The sequence below is a fragment of the Falco peregrinus genome, chromosome 16 (assembly GCF_023634155.1).
Source record: "Falco peregrinus isolate bFalPer1 chromosome 16, bFalPer1.pri, whole genome shotgun sequence".
Taxonomy (NCBI): Eukaryota; Metazoa; Chordata; class Aves; order Falconiformes; family Falconidae; genus Falco; species Falco peregrinus.
In genome coordinates, this window is record NC_073736.1 from 2,975,174 (window position 1) to 2,993,945 (window position 18,772).

General features: G+C 49.3%; 1 protein-coding gene across 4 annotated transcripts; it reads right to left on the bottom strand.

Moving 5' to 3' along the window:
* Positions 1-371: 371 nt before the first annotated feature.
* On the bottom strand, positions 372-18,631 carry MAPK13 (mitogen-activated protein kinase 13). Of its 4 annotated transcripts, XM_055819980.1 has the most exons (14): positions 18,116-18,631; positions 17,211-17,350; positions 16,133-17,072; positions 12,251-12,380; positions 11,822-11,880; positions 10,606-10,714; positions 9,540-9,569; positions 9,066-9,113; positions 7,985-8,099; positions 7,533-7,604; positions 6,935-7,014; positions 6,399-6,477; positions 4,943-5,119; positions 372-522 (listed from the first exon to the last, which is right to left on the bottom strand). In XM_055819980.1, exons 3-14 carry the CDS (start codon positions 16,249-16,251, stop codon positions 380-382), a joined length of 1,161 nt encoding a protein of 386 aa, XP_055675955.1. In that variant the 5' UTR covers positions 16,252-17,072; positions 17,211-17,350; positions 18,116-18,631; the 3' UTR covers positions 372-379. The 4 variants fall into 4 exon arrangements, with proteins under 4 accessions (XP_055675955.1, XP_055675956.1, XP_055675958.1 ...); XM_055819981.1 differs by lacking the exon at positions 17,211-17,350; XM_055819982.1 differs by lacking the exon at positions 372-522 and adding an exon at positions 4,318-4,617 and having other exon boundaries at positions 16,133-17,350.
* Positions 18,632-18,772: the final 141 nt, after the last annotated feature.

The window sequence follows — 18,772 nt, forward strand, 5'->3', positions numbered from 1 at the left end:
ACTGCTGCTTGACTGATGCAGCTGGAACTTCTCCCTTCCACTGCTCAAGGAAAATGCAGGTTGTCTTACGCTTAGGAAGAGGAAAGGATGGTCCCTTACCCTCATCAAACTGGGGTTCTTCAAGGCAGGGGCAGCAGGATACCACTGCATGTCCTCCAGCCCACCTTTTCATAACAAAAACATTGAATTTCAAGGGAATTGAGGGACTGTCACAACGGTTCTGTGCTTGCTGTTGCTACCTAAGTGCGGAGTGACCCAGGGAGACAGGAGCCAAGAGAAACCAGATCTCATCAGCGCGGAGCAGCTGTGCAGCTACAGCAGAATAACATCAACACCGTCATATCAAAAAGCTACAGTCGCTGGAGGGTCATCCCAAGTACTAGATGGCAGGAGCTGCAGCAGAGAGAGCCAAGAAACGCAACGTCTCCTTGTCCAGATCCCGGTGGAGGTGAGAGCTTGGAAAATTCTGGTAATGTTGCAGTTTTCCCTTGTTGGAGGTCTGTGCGGCAAAACTGGGTATCGCTTCAGGCAAAGAAGAAAATTAGAGATACTGAAAATGTACATCCCGGCTAAACCCAACCAAAAATGACTCAGCAGCTACAGAAGCGGGGGAGAGCTGAGAAACGCTGCATGCCTTACTGGTTCACGTGCCTGCTCAACAAATACTTTTCTATAGCCCTGGGGACTGCGTGCTCTGAGCTCTCGCACAGAGAAGACGCTTGTCTCTTGCCACACATCCTTGGGACGGACTTAGGAACGACCGGCTGAACCGGACTGGCCATAATAGGGAAGAAGATGCCAACTAAGAAGGTATTTCTGCTGCAGTCCAAAGGTGTTATCACAACCAACAGTCATCCCTGCCTAGCACTGAACTATCTAGCGACTAGATCGCTAAGCCATGGAGCTGAAGACATTCAGCACAGGCTGAGCAGCTTTCTGAAGATCCTGAGCAAATATTCAGACTAACTTGTGCTGAGCTCCTTGCTCCTTTAGACTGTGCTGTTAATACCAAGCTCAGTAGCTTAAAGCTAGTGCAGATAGGCTTGCGCAAGCCACAGTCACACCTCTGGATTGCAGGGTGGGTCTGCCCGTTGCCATCACCGTCCAGGGAAGGATTTGGGATGCGATTGCAGGGTGTATTTCTAGTTTTTGCTGTCAACAGCAGGCAGAATACACTGGCAAGAGATCTTACAGGCTGGGCAGCACCAGAGTCACTGCGTACAGTGCATCTGCAAGCGAGCAGCTCTAGGGATAGTGCCTGCAATCGTAGGGAAAAATTGTAGGTCCAAGCCACAAATACAGATTTGCACACACACTGATTTTGCATCTGATAACCCCGTGTTACTGCTGGTGAGCCTTACGCTTGATAGCTTCGCAGCACACCTCTGCAGCAGGGACCGGCTGCGTAAGTCTGAGCTCCTGTGCAGACTGTCAGACCACAGAAGGGACCGAACCAGAGCAAGTCGTAGCCCCGTTACTGTTCAGGCTTTTCTCTGCACTAATGTTAACATGCAGGGCCATGTAAACTGGCCAGAGGTTTATCAGAGTCAGTTCAAGAAAATTAACAATTTCCATCCATCAGCCAAGCTGCAGGTAGATGCCCAATTACAGAATCGCTCTTTACAGATAGCTGTGCGCTTGTATCCTGCTCAGCAGAAAATTATGCCTTTTTTTTTTTTTTTTTATAAGCACCTCTATAAATTTTGAGTTAGCAATTAGCATTTCCAGGACTGTGATTATTAACCAGAGCAGTGTTTAAGGGAATATGTGACAGGTTGGGGGATGTCCTAATACCTACTTAAAGATTTTTTCTGTGGGAGTGAAGCGTACTCATTTATATATCGAGCAGGAATAAGTAGAGGCCTGTCAGAGGAAAAAAAAATAAATTCTGTAGCACTGCAGAGGGGACATAAACAGCCCCCAAAGGCCCCATTGTACTTAGTTAATTGCCAAAGTTTCCGGTTTAGCACGTGGATGAGGAGAACTTACAAGCATAGAGGAGGAAGGGAAAAATTCTTCAAAAAATACTATCTGGTCTCCTTGTCTCAGGTGTCAAAGGATCCCGACACCACCTCAGGTACCAGTGGTCAGGACCCAGCAGTTACGCTGCTTTAGCATAAGCCACACAAGCGCATACGGGCTGTATTTCATCGTGACTAACGAGAGGTATTGTCTACAAGATCAGCAAGATGTATTAGAGGGCTGCCGTGGAGAGCCAGGCATTCACACTACAAAGCTATCAAACTTCAAAACTACCTTGGAGTTCCCTTACTCCCCAAAATCCTGCTCTTCCACATCTGCTATCCCGGCATATCCCACCCTGGGGATGAGTTACACTCGGTTTCTGAAGCACGAGCGTTTAGATGCTCGTATGAGACCCAGACTCACCGAGGCAAGAACCCGCAGCCACAGTTATAACACCGCAGTCACTTTCAGATCCCATTTGCTTATTTTGTGCTTGTAATTATTTTTCATCTTGCCTCTGTTCTAATGGTAATAACATTTACAGCAAACACCTATGTGCTTGAGTGGCAGCTTGGGACATACTGATGTGCACACATCAAAAAATGCCAGGCTTCAGATGGTATCAATATACCTCCAGTACATCAAATGACTTTAAAGATCAAAACATACTTTTAAATTTTAATGACTTCACATATTGTAGAACCAAAAGATGGAACAAACTTTCCCTGGAGGGAGGATCCAGATGACTGGCTGTTTGGTCTGTGTTCATAAAACAACCTCCCTCTGTTTATGTATCATGCTCCTCTCACCTCGATGCTATCCGAACACCTTTCCAAAGCAATTACATCCAGGCAAGTTGTCTGGATTTTCTCACATCATCTTATGTTTTTTCTTGTCCACACCCAGGAGCAAAAAAAGAGATTATTGTGCTGGTTTTCCTCTCATATAAAGCTCTATATCTACTAAAGAAACTGTGTCAGAGCAGGGCTGGCTGCAGCTGGCTGGGGACGCGTGCTCTCTTGTATCCACCCCGTCACACTGGGGGACTCGGAGCATCTCAGAGAAGACAATTTCTGGTAGCTATCAAGACTGACTTGCTAAATAACTAAACAAATTAAAATTTGCAGAGACAAATAAGAAATGCAAAAACTCAGTGGAAGCGCAGTAAAGGAAATCTGTGAAGTTCTTATTCAGAAGGACATCTTCTAGCCTGTAGCAGTTTTTGTCAGATAGTCTATTTAGTAAGATTATCTTAGATGCAATTTATAACGATGCTGACTGAAGGAGTGAATCCAATACCAATAAACTAAGATATTTGAACTTATTTTGAGTTCACAGAGTTGAATTATCACGTTCCTCTTTCTGCCAATGCTAGATTGTTTATACAACATACCTTTCTGCTTTTTCCCCCCTCAATATGTGATTTTTTAAGATTCTTTTAGTTACTTTGAGAGCTGAGCCTTAGGACTGACAATGACTATTTCCCAAATGATCAGTTTAAGTGTTTCTTCATCTTGAAGGACGAGCAGCCATTAAAGAGAACTGGAGCAGAGGTCCCTGGTTTGACCGATCTTGCAGGGCAGGAGGAACGCCAGCGGAAGGGGTCACATCGCTGGGCTGTGCAAGAAAACACCAGCCGGGCTGAGAGATAAAGGCAGCCTGGAGCAGGCAGGGTGACTCCAGGGAGAGGGTGCCCAGCCAGAGAGAAGCCCAGGAAAGAGAAATCTGTCAGGAAAGCCAGGCTGAGTAGGAAGGGTGGGCAGCAGGAGTGTTGGATTGTAACCCAGCTCCTTGGGATACCCGCTCTGTAAGTGTTGGATGTGGCCTTGAATTCCCAGGATGTGTTTGCAGCTAGCAGGGAGGAGGAGACAGCAGTGATCAAAACCCAGGGAATGAAATAAGCAGAGAAAAAAAAAAAAACCCAACAAAAACACAAACAAAAAAAGAGGAGGCAGCAGGTGTCTAGAGGGGGAAGGACCACAGCAGGGAGGTGTGTGGATAGCAAGAGTCTGGAGCTGCTCTGAACACAGACTGATCCCATGATCAACTGGATTCCCATGGTGTCCTGGAGCCGTCGTCATCCCAGCCACCTCACCGTGCAGGATGTTGTTTTGACTGCTCAGGGAAAGGGGATGCACTCATAGGTTGGATAAAGTCTTGTTATGCTGAACTTCACTATTTCTGATCGTTTTGCTTGGGATTCAATTCCCAGACAATTTTACCTTTTTCTTTGCCTTATCTGTAATTAATGTACTAAAACTCTGTGCTTGGAAAGACTAATGAGAAAGGGAGCATGAAATCCCTGCTCTCTCAAGTGGACAAATATGGAAAAAAAAGGAACACCAGGTAAAATTCTCCCACTTCAAGTTTCAATGAGGATATATTTATCTTTTGTGTTGAAAACTGTTTGGGGTGCTTCCCCCTTTAGTAGAACAAAGTCCAACGCCCACAGCACGGTGGCAGCAGGCAGAGAAGTCCCACAGGCCAAACAATGGCCACCAGCAAGGCAGCGCGCCGTAAATCAAATCCATCATCCAGGAGAAACGAATCCCAGCCATAGCCGCACCGCCTGCTATAATGACATCCCACTTCGCTTCTTTGAGTCCTTTCGCGCAATGGGACTGAAGGACAAGATCTCCTTGTAAATATGCTCTTGAAAAACAGAACAGAATAACCATGAATGCGTGATCTTAGGGGACATAAATGAAAGCTCAAATTTTGTATGTGCAGAGAGGAGGTATTCAGTGGGGAGGGTATGGCAAGTACAAGGTGGAAGAGATAGACAAAGCAGAGAGGTGAGAAAAGTCTGCCTGAAGGGCTGGGGGGATTCTTTGCTGCCTGCATTAAAGCAAGAGCAAGGCAGGGGAGATGTGCCCCAGCAGGCAACCGCAGCCTCCCTCAGCACATGCACAGGAAAGAGAGAGGAGCAGGGAAGTCCTGTGCTGACAAGGAGCTTCAAAGAAGATAAATTTCTTACTTCTCCACTCATTTATCGAAAGCTTTTCGTGTTCCAGAGAATCATCGTAGGACTGTTGCGCTTCCGTTTCCTCTTCGACGTCTCGGAACTGGTCAAAATAGGGGTGAGCCAGCGCCTCCGTCGCTGTAAGACGCTTTTCCACGTCAAGCTGCAACATCTTGTCAAGCAGGTCCACGGCTGCAGAAGAGAGGAACAGGGGTAAGCAAGGCATGCCGGGGAGCAGGCACCCTGTGCACGAACCCTGCAGGTGATGGGACCAGTGTTTCCAGTGCTACATCTCCAGACCTGAAAACAAAAGAGACTCCTCAACCTAGCCAGCCAAGGTAGCTCCTGTCAGCGGGGATGCAACGCCTGCCCAGCAGCAGCCTCAGGGAGCTCTTGCCAACAGAGCTGGAGGTGTAAATTGTGCAGAAAGAACAAATTAGTCTTGAATAAACCTTGCTGCACAGATGGGGCTGCGAGAACATAAAGAGCAAACCAATAACATCAAGATATTTTTCAGTTTTAATCATTTGCTTTCACTGTGACCCCTGCAACTCAAAGTAATCTTAACATGAGTAATCTATACAGAAATCTATACATCCCTGGTAAACAGGAAGGCAGGAAATTCAGCTCCTGACTAGTCTGCCAGCCCCGTTCCCCCTTGGTTTTAATGTCTTAATGCTTTCTTTTAGAAGAGTTTTGCTTGCTCTCACCACTAATCTACTTGGGAAAAGAGCTCCTTGCAAGAGATCAATTTTTACCCTGAAAACTGCACATCTCAGCTGCCTGTTTCATATCAATAGATCCAGGTGTTCAACAAATCATTAGGATCTAAGGTTTACTGTGGAAAAAAAAAAATTACCAGAGAGGACCGTGGGGCTCTCTCAGCACTTTACCAAGACCTATGATGCCTCACATGTGGCGCTGGGAGATAACAATGAACAAAGAAGAGGTGGTTTGTCTATCTAAATGCTACTGATCGTAATATCACCTGCTGGGCTACAAGCAACAGCCTCTGGAAGCCAGTATCAGCCAAAATTCATGCTAACTCTCATACCAAGTGGAGCCAATATGTGCAACTGGCCTAATCCCACAATTTGCATCCCAGAACCTAGACATCCTGTTATATCCAGCGCCCACCATCCTCTGGCTCACTGACACAACAGTCAGAAGTTTCTCTCTTCCTTCAAATATTGTGTGTTATGGGCTGTGCCATTTTAGAATAAAAAGCAAGAAAAAAGAAAGAAGTAAATGGCCAAGAACAGCAGAACGTTGCCATGGTAATGCAAATAAATAATTGTTTTGCTTTTAGTTCACACATATTTGTCCTGGGGAGGGGCAGGGGCACAAGCTGCAAGGGAGAAAGTAGCAAGAAATTAAGAGAAAGAGGAAAAATAAGAATTGAGCTGTCACAGTCAGCCTGACTCCTTTCCAGCTGTGAAAACTCACGAGAAACAGTGGGACATTGACTTACCCTGAGGATTGGCTTTGGGGAAAAGCACAGACAAATCCTTCTTGGGGATTTTAGGAAGGGATTTGATATAGTTCTTTGCCTGAAAGAGAAAGGAAAGCACATTCACTGCACATGAATGAGAGGGCTGTGAATGCAGCTCTTGGGTCTCACAGCTCAGACAAGCAAAGGCAAAAGAAGAGAACAGCGAATCATCCCAGATGTCACGTTTCAGTGGCCAGTATGCAAGGAACTATTTTCATCCACTGAAATACAGAAATATTGCTGCTTTAAGGGCCAAACTGGCCAACGGAGGAGGCTGGTAGTTTGCTGGGGTATCAGACACCTCACCCAGGAGTCCCTGCAATCCACACCAGTTCCCAACGCAACACCAAATCCATCAGATGTGCCACTAGCAAAGAGAAGCATCTTCCTTGCCAAGGGGAAAAGACTGCCGTGGCTGCAAAAGCAGCGCCTCCCCCATCTCAAAGACATGGTTAACATGACCAGGTTAACCTCTCCCTGCCAGCGGGACCTGAAGTCGCAGTGAACTTTCTTACCGCTTTGTCCTCCAGCTTCTCCACAAAGTCTTCTCCAGGATGCCCCATCACTTTCAGGATCTGAGTCAGCTGGTCCAGGTCTGGCAGGCTGCGTTAAGGATCACACATCTAGGAGCGAGCCCTGGACCTACCCCCCGCGCCGGGGTGGCTGGAGAGCCCGAGGACCCGGGGGAGCTACAAGTAGGTTACGATACAAACCTAACAGAGCCACACAAGCAGAGGCTCATTAGACTGGCAAGAATTGCTCCAAGGGTCATTTTCATCAATGGATAATTCTGCTGGCACAACTCTGCCAGGGCATATGCCCGCAGGCTGTGGGGATACACAAGGGTTTGGGGACAGAGCTATGGCCACGGAAGGTTAGACTGCTGACGTAGAGCACCTGTGGCCAGCACAGAGGGGTATTTCTAAGGGGAGCTTAGCCCCCCTCCCATCTTCTCCCCATTTTCCTCACCAAAAAGACTGGTCCCTGCGATTACCTCCTGGAAAACCACACTGACACCTATTTTTCTCCATAGCCTCATTCATAAAAGCCCTTTCACACACACCAAGAATTATTACTCCCTCCCCAGGGAAAAGGTTCAGCTTGAAAGGATACAGTCTTTTCCTTTAAACAGCGTTTTCCCAGTCAGCATTTCTGCCATGATACAGCCAATAGACCAGATATCCACTGTCCAGAGAAAAAAAGGAGGAAATAAAATAAATTTTAAAAGACAGTAAAAAGGCAGCAATGATTGCTGGGGCTGTTGCTTGCTTTGTTGCCTGCAGCAGGCACTGATTTAAGTTTCACTCCCGTTTTCCACCCTCTCCTGTTCTTTCTGCACTGCTAAAAATCCACACATTCATCATTTCCCACAGGCACTAGCTCGGGGAGCCCTGTGACAGCCCTGGGACTCGCTCTGCTCCAGGGAACACTGATGACAAAGATGAAAAGTGATGACAAAGATGAAAAGCATCTGGAGGATTACGTACGATTTGACCCAGGCGTGACAGCGGGATCCCCACATGCTCGTCACCGGACAGTCACACCACCGAAGCAAGGCAGCTCACCTGTCTGGTTGTAGTGCATCCAGTTGAGAATGACTTCAGGGGCTCTGTACCAGCGCGTAACCACGTAGCCGGTCATTTCAGCATCAGCGTGTCTGGCCAAGCCGAAATCCAAGATCTGCAGTTGACCAAAGGGAGAGGGAGAAGGAAGGGCAGGAAAGAAAAGAAAAATCCTACAGGCAAGTGAGAATCTACTTCTAAGAGGAAACGAAGCGGATCCGATCAGATAATGACAAAGCTCCAACTACACCACAGCCACCCACGGGACAGTTCAACGAACTAACAGGTTTGTCTTAATTCCAACCGTGAATTGCAAGCTGACTGCAAAACCAGTTGTCGTGCGAAGACCCTGCCGAAAGGCTCAGTGCTGCATGCTACCCGGAAGGTCACTTCCTTTCTTGAAGCTTAAGTTTCAACTCCAGCGGCTTTATTTAATGGTGTTGGTCTATAACTTGGCAGCAAAGGCATGCTCCCAGGCCACCACGACTCACCCTTCCCTATAAAAACACCTTGCAGCTGACAGGGCACGGCCTCTCCCTCGGTACGGGAGATGAACATAGCTTGGCCCAACCTTTACAGGCAACAGAGCCATGCCCTGTAATATACATTACAGAAAAGCACTGTACAGAAATGTATATAATGTCATATACATTACTAGAGCACTGCAGCAGGGAGCTGCTAGCAAAACCTTCAGAGCCATACTGAAAATAACGTCTGGAATCACAACCGCCACATCAATGAGAACCAAAGGGCAGCTGTGATTCAGTCCAGTTATCCTTCAGGGATCGTTCACCGAACGCAAGTATTGCTCAGCAGCACTGAATTGATTTAGGAAGTCGTTACGAAGTGCCGTGCCACAGGAATTACGGCGACAGGATGTTCATTCCAAGGCTTAGACCCTGAGTCAGCAAGTTACATCAGCAGGTGAGGATTTCTCAGCGCCTGCAATCGCCGAGTAATGAAACACCTCGAATCAAGTCTTGGAAGGCAAGAGGAAACATGAGGGTGCCAAATTCCTGCTGGCAGAGCGGTTCCTCTACAATCTGATATCCTACGTGCTACAAAGTGGTGCTTTTCCACCTACCTTTAGCTGACAGTCCTCATTCACAGCCAGGTTGCCTGGCTTCAGGTCCTACAAAAGACAAGAGCAGAATAATAAGGAAGTTTTGAGTTGCAACACATCAACAGGAGCCTCAGCCAAACCTCTGCTCGCCTTTGATGGGGCCCCATAACATCCCAAGTCCAGTGTCAATACCCCAATGACACCACGCCTGCTACACTGTACAGCTTTAGGTTATTATTTCTTTTTCCGCAACTGTCTTAATTCAAAAAGCATCATAAAATGCTTCTTAGCTCATCAGAAAATACAGCATTTCCTCAAAATGCTGCATAAATGAGCAAATCCAAACACATCCAGTGTGTAGGAGGGAGAAGAGAGAAGACGCCAGGGAGACTTTAGAGCAGACAAGACTACTAGAGAAACAGTTATTAACTTTACGACCAAGCTGTGTTTCTTCTAAACTGACAAAAATCAGAGTAAAGGTGCACATGAACTTACCCTGTGGACGATGCCAGCGGAATGAATATACTGCAATAAAAAGAGGAGCCACAATGTGATCACCAGCAGACAAGACTTTCTGTTCTCCAGTAGAGAAACAAGAGCTACAAACAAGAACTTGCTGAGAACACAACTGCAGCCTGCTGCAGGTCCCCAGCCCCAGGGCACCGGTTGGAAAAGAAATCTCTACATGGAATTTCTGACAGGATTTGCAAGGATATTGCCAGTCTAAAGAAGAGGCATAGAGCAGAGGAGAAGGTATGGAGCAATCGTTCCTTAGAGCAAGCGCATGAATAGTTTCAAACTCTCAAAAGCATCAGGATTACAGGTAGAAACGTGGCCAGTCAATGACACAAAATCTTTGTCATTTTGGGTGTTAAACATGTGAAAAATCTCTCATCATTAAAACACAAAATGGTAAGAACCGACTACAAGCCTGTTATCACACCAGTCAAACCTTCCGTGTGTTCTTCCTCCTTTATTTAAACTCAAGATAACAGTGATCTGGGAAAAGGTGTTATTAAGGGCAGCTCATTAATGCCTGTAAGTCACTGACTCCAGCTGAAGAATGCCACAGAGGGCAGCATTAAGACATCTCGACATCCCAGGGCTTGCAGGGATTGCTGTCTACTCTCCCAAAGCCAGTTACAGCGTCTTTCCTTGTTCTTTTGTTCTATTTTGTTCTATTGAATAGAACATCATTTCTTCCACCTTCTCCTGAGAGCCTCCCTTAGGAACTCAGCAGAAGCTCCCGTTGCTACCAGCCTCTTACTTTCTACGCAGTTTTGCTGCTAAGGGTTTTGGCAAGTCGAAGAGTGACGTGTCTGCTGCCGTGGAAAAAACACCGCAAGGTCTATGGCTGCCGATTGCTTCCATACCCGACTGACTGATGCCAACAAGCAGTCATTTTATTGATGTGTACTGGAAGAAGGATTTGTTCTCAGGGGATGCCATAAGCCACCAAATCTTCCTGCACAGCCTCAGAAGGGGGTTTAGTTATGGTCAACCCAGAGGTGATGTGTAGAGGAGACACGGGGAGTCACTAAACTCCTCCAGACCCACCTACCTTCAGCCCTTTCAGCATTTGGTAGACCAGGTACTGGATCTTTTCATCACTGAATTCATGTCCCATGATCTTTTGTAAATCTGTCCGCATGTATGGCATCACCAGGTAGCTAAAAGGCAGTAAGACAAGGCCCTGAGTCTAGAAGAAAAATACAGGGAAGCAGGCTAGCCTTGTTCTCACTTTGGGCTTGCTTTGGCCTTTTTTGGCTGTGTGCTGTAACGAAGATGAGTAGTTGTGACAGCGTTCCTGACTAACCAGCAGAGCCTGCAGTGATGCTGGGATTTCAACCTGCTCTGAAAGGTGCTCTTTCTCCTCCCCTTAAACTGGCTATCTGACATCAAGGAAGAATAATCTTCCAAACTTTAACAATCCTGAGCTAGTTTACTTTAGACCTCAAGTGATGGTCAGTTCCAGATGGCCTGACACCATCCGGGAGTGGAAACATCTTGCACAGCTTTAAAGAGTCTTGCAGAACTGCTGCGTTGGCTCCCAAATTTAATTTTTGTAACGTTCCCCGGCCCTAAGACGACAACATCTAGCTTCCTTCAGTCTTCAGCCTGCCTGCTGAGAGTGCTAATTAGTTGACGGTCTTCCAGCAGGAATCTGAGAACCTTCAAACACTTTTTCCTGCAGGCTGCTAAATACCCAGCCAGCAGCCAAAAACCCAACCCAGCCGCACGCTGCTCGTGCCCAGGGATGGGGAAGAGAAAACGACTTGTCCAACCTGATCATCAAACACTGAGGGAAATGCCAAAAACAAACAAAAAAGAGCAGCCGGAATCAACAGGAAAAGAAAGGCAGATTTAAAAATTCTCAGTTTTATGACCCTAGGGCCTGTCAAACGATATTTCTCCCATTCTGAGCGCAGCCTCTTAGCTCAGCAGACACACATTGGCACGGATCACGCTACATGTGATATGCCATGGAATATAACGACTCTTTGTTACATACATTGGTCCATATATACTGTGTTCTCCCAGCAGTGAGCACGGCACGGCGTGGGATCTGTTTATGTACCCTGGGTGTTTTAGCCATGGGAACTGACTTGTGCTTTTGACTCTCCTTGGTTTTGGGGATGTCTGGCTTTAGCCTGGCTCTTTTTCAACTCAGTCTGTTGGACTGCACCCCAGCCTGATCTGTTACCCTGCTGCTAAGTCACAGGTGTCTCTGGCCAACGGCTGAGTCTAGGTAGAGGGAATGCAAATTCCAAACTTACAAGTCCTGGAATCCCTGGTAGGAGGTGGCAGAGGTGAAGACATCAAGCAGCCCAATGACCTGGTGAGAAGAGAAGTGCACGTTTAAACCTGGAAAGCATTTGCCGTGCACATGGGACTCAGGTAGCAGCCCTCCCTTCGCACGCGCACACGGGTGAGCACCGAGAACTCCATCTGAGGAATCCGAGGACTCCTCGCTATGCTGCTTTTCCTCTTACTAATACACGGGAGTACCCATTACACATCGGTTTCAACCTGGTGCCAACTGGGTGCAGCAGACAGACAGCAGTTAAACCCCAGGACTGCCTGCACGTGCCAAATGTCGGGGCCTCTCAATTAAAACAAAGGTGATGCCACCAGAAAGGACTTGCTCCCAGGTGGCAGGAAAATCCCCCTTGTTTCAGCAGGAGAGGAAAGAAATGAGTACTTACGTTCTCGTGTTGCATGTGCTTCAACAGCATGAGCTCTCTGTATGCTCGCTTGGCAAAGATCTCTGACTGGAACGGGCGGCAGAGCTTCTTGATAGCCACCTTCTCCCCTGTCTTCTTGTCTACGGCTGAGCTGCGGCAGACAAAAATCAGTTCTGCTGTCAGCAGTATGTTTTAACAAAGTTTGCGATAGCCAAGGTCTTCTAGAAAAGAGCTAATTCCACAGCTCGCAGCGGAACAGCAAAGGGCCCTTGAGAAACCCAGCGGAGCCCTGCACATGCAGATGCCACCCTGTATGACCACTGCATGACCAATGTGTGACAGCGCAGACCACTGCCCGTGCTCTTTGGAGGACTAGGTGGGATACCAAACAACGTATCAGCGGCTCGTTGTTGTTCCCCTTAACCTGCAGAGGTGAGCTGGAGCTAACAGAGCCGTGAGAAGAGGGCAACGCAAATGGTTAAAAGTCAGGGTTAGTTCTAACTCTGCCCTCTCCTTCCCTAACGCAGAGGCAGAAGGGAATAAAGCATTTTCTGCTCTGCCAGCTGCCTGGAGGTTGCTGTCTTTTAAGTCTTCTGGAGTGACAACTAGATGCCACGCAATGAAAATCCAGGCTTCTGGAATTAATTCACCCACATTCCGGATCTTTGATGCTGCACGTATGCTTCCGCGTAAAAGCAGGTTTGGTTGAAAATGAGAGTCTTTCGTAAAGCTAATGAAAAGATGGTACAACAGCCGCTGCTGGAGACGTGACGTGTTATTCCCTCTGGTCACATTTGCTGTTTGTGGCTGGATAGGGTGATCCCGCGACACTTTCTCTGCTTCTAGGAGCTCTTTGATCAGATTGTGAAGGAGGCCCCAGGTTTCACCAGAGAAGAAGGGGGTCAGGGGGGTCCCCAGGCAAAGATCGCTGTAATTCGGGATGCTTGGTGGTGTTTTCCGGGGGGGGTCTCAGTGCACCCCATTACACATTGGTGCCTCAACCCCTCCTTGACCGAGTGGCAAACAGATGAAGAAAGGGTTCTCCTTTCCCAGAGCAGTTCCCACAGCTTTGTAAACCCTCATCTCATCTCCCGAGGAGATGGAAGTGCTATAAATCGGCACGTTCCATCCCACAGCTTTTAGCTGTGCAGGGTAACCGAGCCCACATGAATGCTGCCTTCCTTCTCCAAAGGGATGCACGATTCTCCCTGTCACAGTACCCAGCCACCACTTCTTCCTTGAGGCTCCCAGGGGACCCGAGACAGGGAAAGGCAGGTACAACAATGCTGCAAAGCAATGTCACCATGACCTCCAGGGCCACCGCTCAGAGGCAAGACTTAATAAACAGGGAAACACCAGCTGTACTAACACGATCAAACGGTGCATTTTGCTGAGTTTAGGGCCAATTGCAACAGGGAAGGTGGGAATATCCCGCTCCGCGTGGCTTTCCCTTTGGCTCAGTGCTGAGGAGGGGCTATCAGTTCCTCGCTGCAAATCTGGGAAGTCTCTTGCCCAGCTTGTTTCGATTGCCAGCCACAAGCCATCAGTTGTGGTGTGTCCTTTGGCAGTCTGGGCTATCAACAGCTCTCACCAACCTCCCCCGTACCGCTGGGCAATCTCCCTGCCCGTGGCCACTAAGGTCCCTTCCAGTTGCTTTAAGTTGCGCATAATGAGAGCAAAAAACATCCTTTGGGAGCTTTGGTATGGCGGTGATTTCATTGATGCATTCAGCCAGGAAAACCAAATTAAGTGCAGGAACAGCTACACGAGGCAGCTTCAGCACTGAAGACGTCTTTAGGAGGACAGTGAAGAGTTGTCTCAGTTTCAGGTCTTCAGCAGGTGTTGGCAGAGCAGACAGCACAGCGTCAAGTTTTCCAAGGAGCCAGGGAAATAAGAGGAAGGTCTGTCGGACCAGATAGTCAAACAGCTTCTGCAGAATTCAAGGCAGATTCCCTAATCGGAGGGTGCATGTTCTTATCTGCCTGCCCAGCTGCTGGTCCCACCACCCATCTGCACCCCCCCCCCCCCTCCATCACAGGAGAGGTGGGGGATGAAGCTGCAGCCTGCCCAGCGCCACCAGCGCTACTTCCAGCCCTGCCGTGAGGCGCAGCCGAGAGTCAGTTCAGCTGAAGCAACTGGGAGAGCCCACCGCATCCTGCCCGGCACAGGCTTCACGAGCTCTGAAGTTCGGAACCAGACCGGCAGGCAGAGCTGTGGCCCTGCTTTAGCTGGCAGGGATCCCCAGACCAGCGCTGGAGGGGGCAGAAGACACTTTTCCACAACGACATGCAGCTGGAAGCCAAATCGCTACAAGTTTTGACAGAATTAAGAAGGGAGGAAACACGTCTTTGCTGGTTTTCCCGAGTTAGTTTCTCAGCTGCTCAGGGTGGAAAAGCCAGCAGATAGGAAAGCTTCCCAGCAATTCCCAGCAGAGGACAGCAAATCCTAACTCCACATGCTTCCACCGCTGCTGTGCACAGGAGTCAGCACCAAGCCCTTCCTGCTGAGCACAGTCCAGGCCATACCACCAGCACCTCCCTGCATCCCTGGGCTGCTCTAACACGCATCCCTCTCTCCCCCAGACCTCCAGAGCAGCCAAGACTTTCCCAGGGACCTGTAAAAGATTTGTTGGTGTTTGGTTTTTGCTGGTGGGCAAGGAAGCTTTGGAAGGATTTATCTTTCCCTGGGTTTTTTTTGTTTGTTTTGTTTTGGTTTTTTTTGGGTTTTTTTGTCCCGTCTTTATTTTCTTTTAGTCTTCCTGCCTGCCTTTATGATAAAACCCAGAAAAGACTGTACAAATATGGGGGAAAAAAAAAAAAGTCAAGTTTAGACTTGCCTGATTTTGCAGGACTCATTTAAGCATCTCAGAAGCTTAAATGCACCTGGACAGCAGAGCAGGGAAAGGCAGCACCGGGTGCCTCTCGGTGAGCCCAGGGGACAAGGGCAGCACCCAAGCCGCAGGGTTTCAGATCTGTGCTGCAACAGCCAGCAGACAGACTTTGCCCAACACCTACACAAGGGGACACACCTTCTTCTTTTTATTTTCTTAGCTCTGTGTGTTATGAAACAAGGGCTCCCTTCAGATCCTATCAAAGTGCTGCTTCGTACTTCACCTTTCAAAAACTCACCCATCTCCTCCAGCTTGCCAACGTAAACCAAGCAAGGTCTGACTTCTACAGACACCTTCGCCCAGCTGATTTAATTATCGACAGCTTGTGCTGCTCTCTCATAGCTTGAGGATTATCATCAGCCGGGAAGGAAGTCCCAGCCTGTTACCGATCCTGGTTTACGATAATGTCTATTTTATGATTTCAAGGAAGCAGCACCCAGGTGGGAGTGGTATCATCCAGCTCCTTTCCCCAGGCAGCCCAGCGTGTGCTGCTTGGGACTAAGCACCAAGGACATGCTGCAGGACACGCTGCAGCCACCCCTGCCCCAGCACCCACCTCTGATACCACCTACAAATTGTTTGCAGGCACCCCGTTATTTTGCCCCCCCCCCCCGCTTCGCTACCAGACAGAAACCTTAACGCAAGCTGCAGACCGAGGCAGCTCAAAAGCTGCCTGACCCCCAGCGCCGCGGTGGCAGCCCACGTTGTCCCACGGCACCCGGAAGCCCTGCCTAGCCGGTCCGCGAGCTGCTGCCCAGGGACGCCCACCGAGGTGAGCTGGGATGGGAGCTTTAACAGGAGCACCCCCCTCTCTGCCCACCCAGGGCGACCACAGGAGGAAACGTCTCAGCTTCTGTGAGTGACCTCTGCGCTGCCCGCGCCAGGAGGCAAACCGCCTTCATCACTCATGCAAATGTCCTTTCCTAATGGAGGGGTGCACCCAAGCACCTCCTCGTTTCCCCCCCAGGCGTGATACTTTAAACACCCCCAGCTCGCCCCACGACCCCACTCACCACACCGATCCGTAGGCTCCAGACCCCACCGGGTGAAGGGAGGTGTATCTCCTGGGCAGCTCCCAGAGGGTTTTGTTCACCTCCTGTCTGTAAAAGCCTCTTCTCCTTGCGATGTTCATCGCCCGGTGGGTGCGGGACTGCCACCCCCCCAGAGTACTGGAGTACGGGAGGGCTTCTGGGGTGAGAGCAGGACAGTGAGGCCTCCTGTGCTGGTGAAAAAGGCTCTAGCGAGTTTCCTTCTCCGTTTTCAGCCGTTGCAAGAAGGGACATGTCTTTTGGCCCTCCTCCCTCCGCCTCCACATTGGCAGAGGCGAGGCATCAGGCTTCCCGACACGCCTCGATCTTGTGCAGGTGCCTCTGGACTCTGCCACTGGAGCCAGCCCCGCGGCAGGCACACCTCCACCAGCGTCACCCACAGCTCTGGCTCCCCTGCTTCCAGCGGGTCACCGGCTGAGAAATGTCCTCGTGGGGCTCGGAGAGGGTCTCGTGAAATCCCCGCTCTGAACAAGCAGATGAGTAAGGGCTTGTCGAGCTGGGGAATCTGGGGGACAAGCCACAGCGCCTCATCAGACAAGCGGGGACATTCTTCTTCCCAGCTGACGGAGGACAGCTCCAGGCTCGTGATGGAGGACACCAGGGGGTCACATCCACAGAAGAGCAAGGAAGCGGTGGGCATCTCCTGCGCCCGGATTCCCAGCGGAGCAGGGATGTGGCAGAAGCGGACTGAGGCTCTCCAGCTTCATCCAGGCGAGTGCAGCGAGGAGGTTCAGGAGCAGCCGTGAGCTGGGAACACCCCGAGAAGTGTTTGTGCCCCAGGCTTTGGTGGCTCTGGTCTCCTTTCCTGCAGCAGGTCTAACCCCTTCCCGGGTCTTCCTGGCCAGCACCGAGCCCAAGTTCATTCCTGTGCCTGCTGGGACCAGTCCGGGCCAGCACACCCAGCCTGCGAGAAGGTCCGTTCCCAGTAAGCAGAGAACACCTTGACATTTTGCTCCCAGCTGAGGTGGCTCAGGTGAGGCTCCCGCACAGGAGAGCTGCATCCGACACGCTTCCCGAAGGAAGTGACTAAGCTGCGCCTTACCGAGCCAGCCCAGCTGCTTCCACCGTGCTCTACCCTGCCAGCCCCCCCCTGCCCGCGGCCTCTGCTCCTTCCAGACGTGGCACCTGCAAGGCTGTCCCCGCTCCGGGCGCGTCTGTGCAGCAGGATCAGAGCCAAAATACCTGATAAATTGGAATTACGGAAAACACCATCAGGGTTTTAGGGAAGATGCATTTTACCAGCTCACAGGGTAAGTATTAACATTGGCCCCTACGTTCTTCAAACAAACAGCTCTGTTCTAGAAAACACAAACCAGGGGCAAGGCGCTACAGCAATTTTTTTAACCTCACTCATGCATGTATGTGTAAAAAAGCCCTGGCTATAGCGACAGCGCAGTCAGGAAATAAACTTTGGTTCTATAAATACACCCGTGAGCAAGACGTGTTACAGCAAAAACTCCGGGTACATAAGCAAACGTGTAACTCATTTGTTATTTTATGAACACAACTCTTGCTCAACTACGCGTGCACACGCCGGTAATCAGCGCACAATTAAGGAGTTCTGAATATCTAGGGCATGTCTCGGCTGTAGAAAGATGAATTAATTCAAGTCACCGATTCAAATCGAGTAGGAAACCTTGAGTCAAGCAATTTGATTTTGTACATGTAGTTTATTTTTCTTCCCAATTCAATTCTCACCGATTTTAATTTTTTTGGGGTTTTTTTGCTCATCAGGATATACCGTAACCAAGCACGTTCTGGAATTCTGGAATTGTGTATCTCTGCTATTTTGGATTTTTTTTTTTTCTCCCATAAAACAATAAATGCAGGTCCCGTTTGTTTTCCCCTCTCCTCTCGGTTTGTGCCGAGGGGAGCAGAAGGTGAAGGTAAGCAGGAAGGCCGCTTCCATGTAGCTGACGACACCCTTGCACTTCTCTATGTACTTACTCAAAGCAGCTGCTGCACTGCTGCGTGACCAGGGAGTGTGCACGCAGTGGAGATCAGCTGCCTGACCTGGACCGACGCCAACCACCTTGGTTTGTCAAGGCCTGGGAAGTTCAGTTATCGAGGCTTTTTTAGGGTGAAGCACACAGCTTTGGTCAATCATTCTTCTGAGTGAATACAGAAGTCGGAAAATCTCCGCTACGGAGGGGGCACGACGCTCCTGCTCCCCCAAACACCCTTCCACCATCAACTAGATGGCAGCTGAAGAGGAAAAAAAGATCACTTAAATAGCAAACACACGCAAACCAGTACTACTGGGGAAGGGTCCCAGGTCTGGGCAAGTAGCAGAACACTGGCCTGTCGCGCTGACTAAGCGCTTCCAGATAGTAAACAGAAAACAGGAGTATTTTTTTCTGTGACCAGTACTCACAGTCAGACTCTAAGCTAGTTCTGTAGCAAAGAATTCACTGGGAACAAATACGGACACAAACCCAGCGTCAGCAGATGGAGTCAGTCAACAAGCCACATGGCCTTGGTCAGGACGTGGGGTCAACAAGCCCCCCACCCCAGCGGCCACATGGAGGGTCCCCCACAACACGAAGGAGAGACTCACACTGAGCTAAACCCAACCCTTTAGTGCTAGAAGTACCATCAGCGCAG

Bases quoted from the DNA above. Each gene is read 5' to 3' on its own strand.
- MAPK13 (XM_055819981.1), bottom strand. From the start codon at position 16,251: ATGAACATCGCAAGGAGAAGAGGCTTTTACAGACAGGAGGTGAACAAA. The intron at 10,715-11,821 runs GTAAGTTTGGAA...ACTGCCTTTTAG, and splicing joins TACCAGGGATTCCAGGACTT to CTACCTGGTGATGCCATACA. The intron at 7,015-7,532 runs GTATCCTTTCAA...GCAGCCTGCCAG, and splicing joins GCTGTTTAAAGGAAAAGACT to ACCTGGACCAGCTGACTCAG.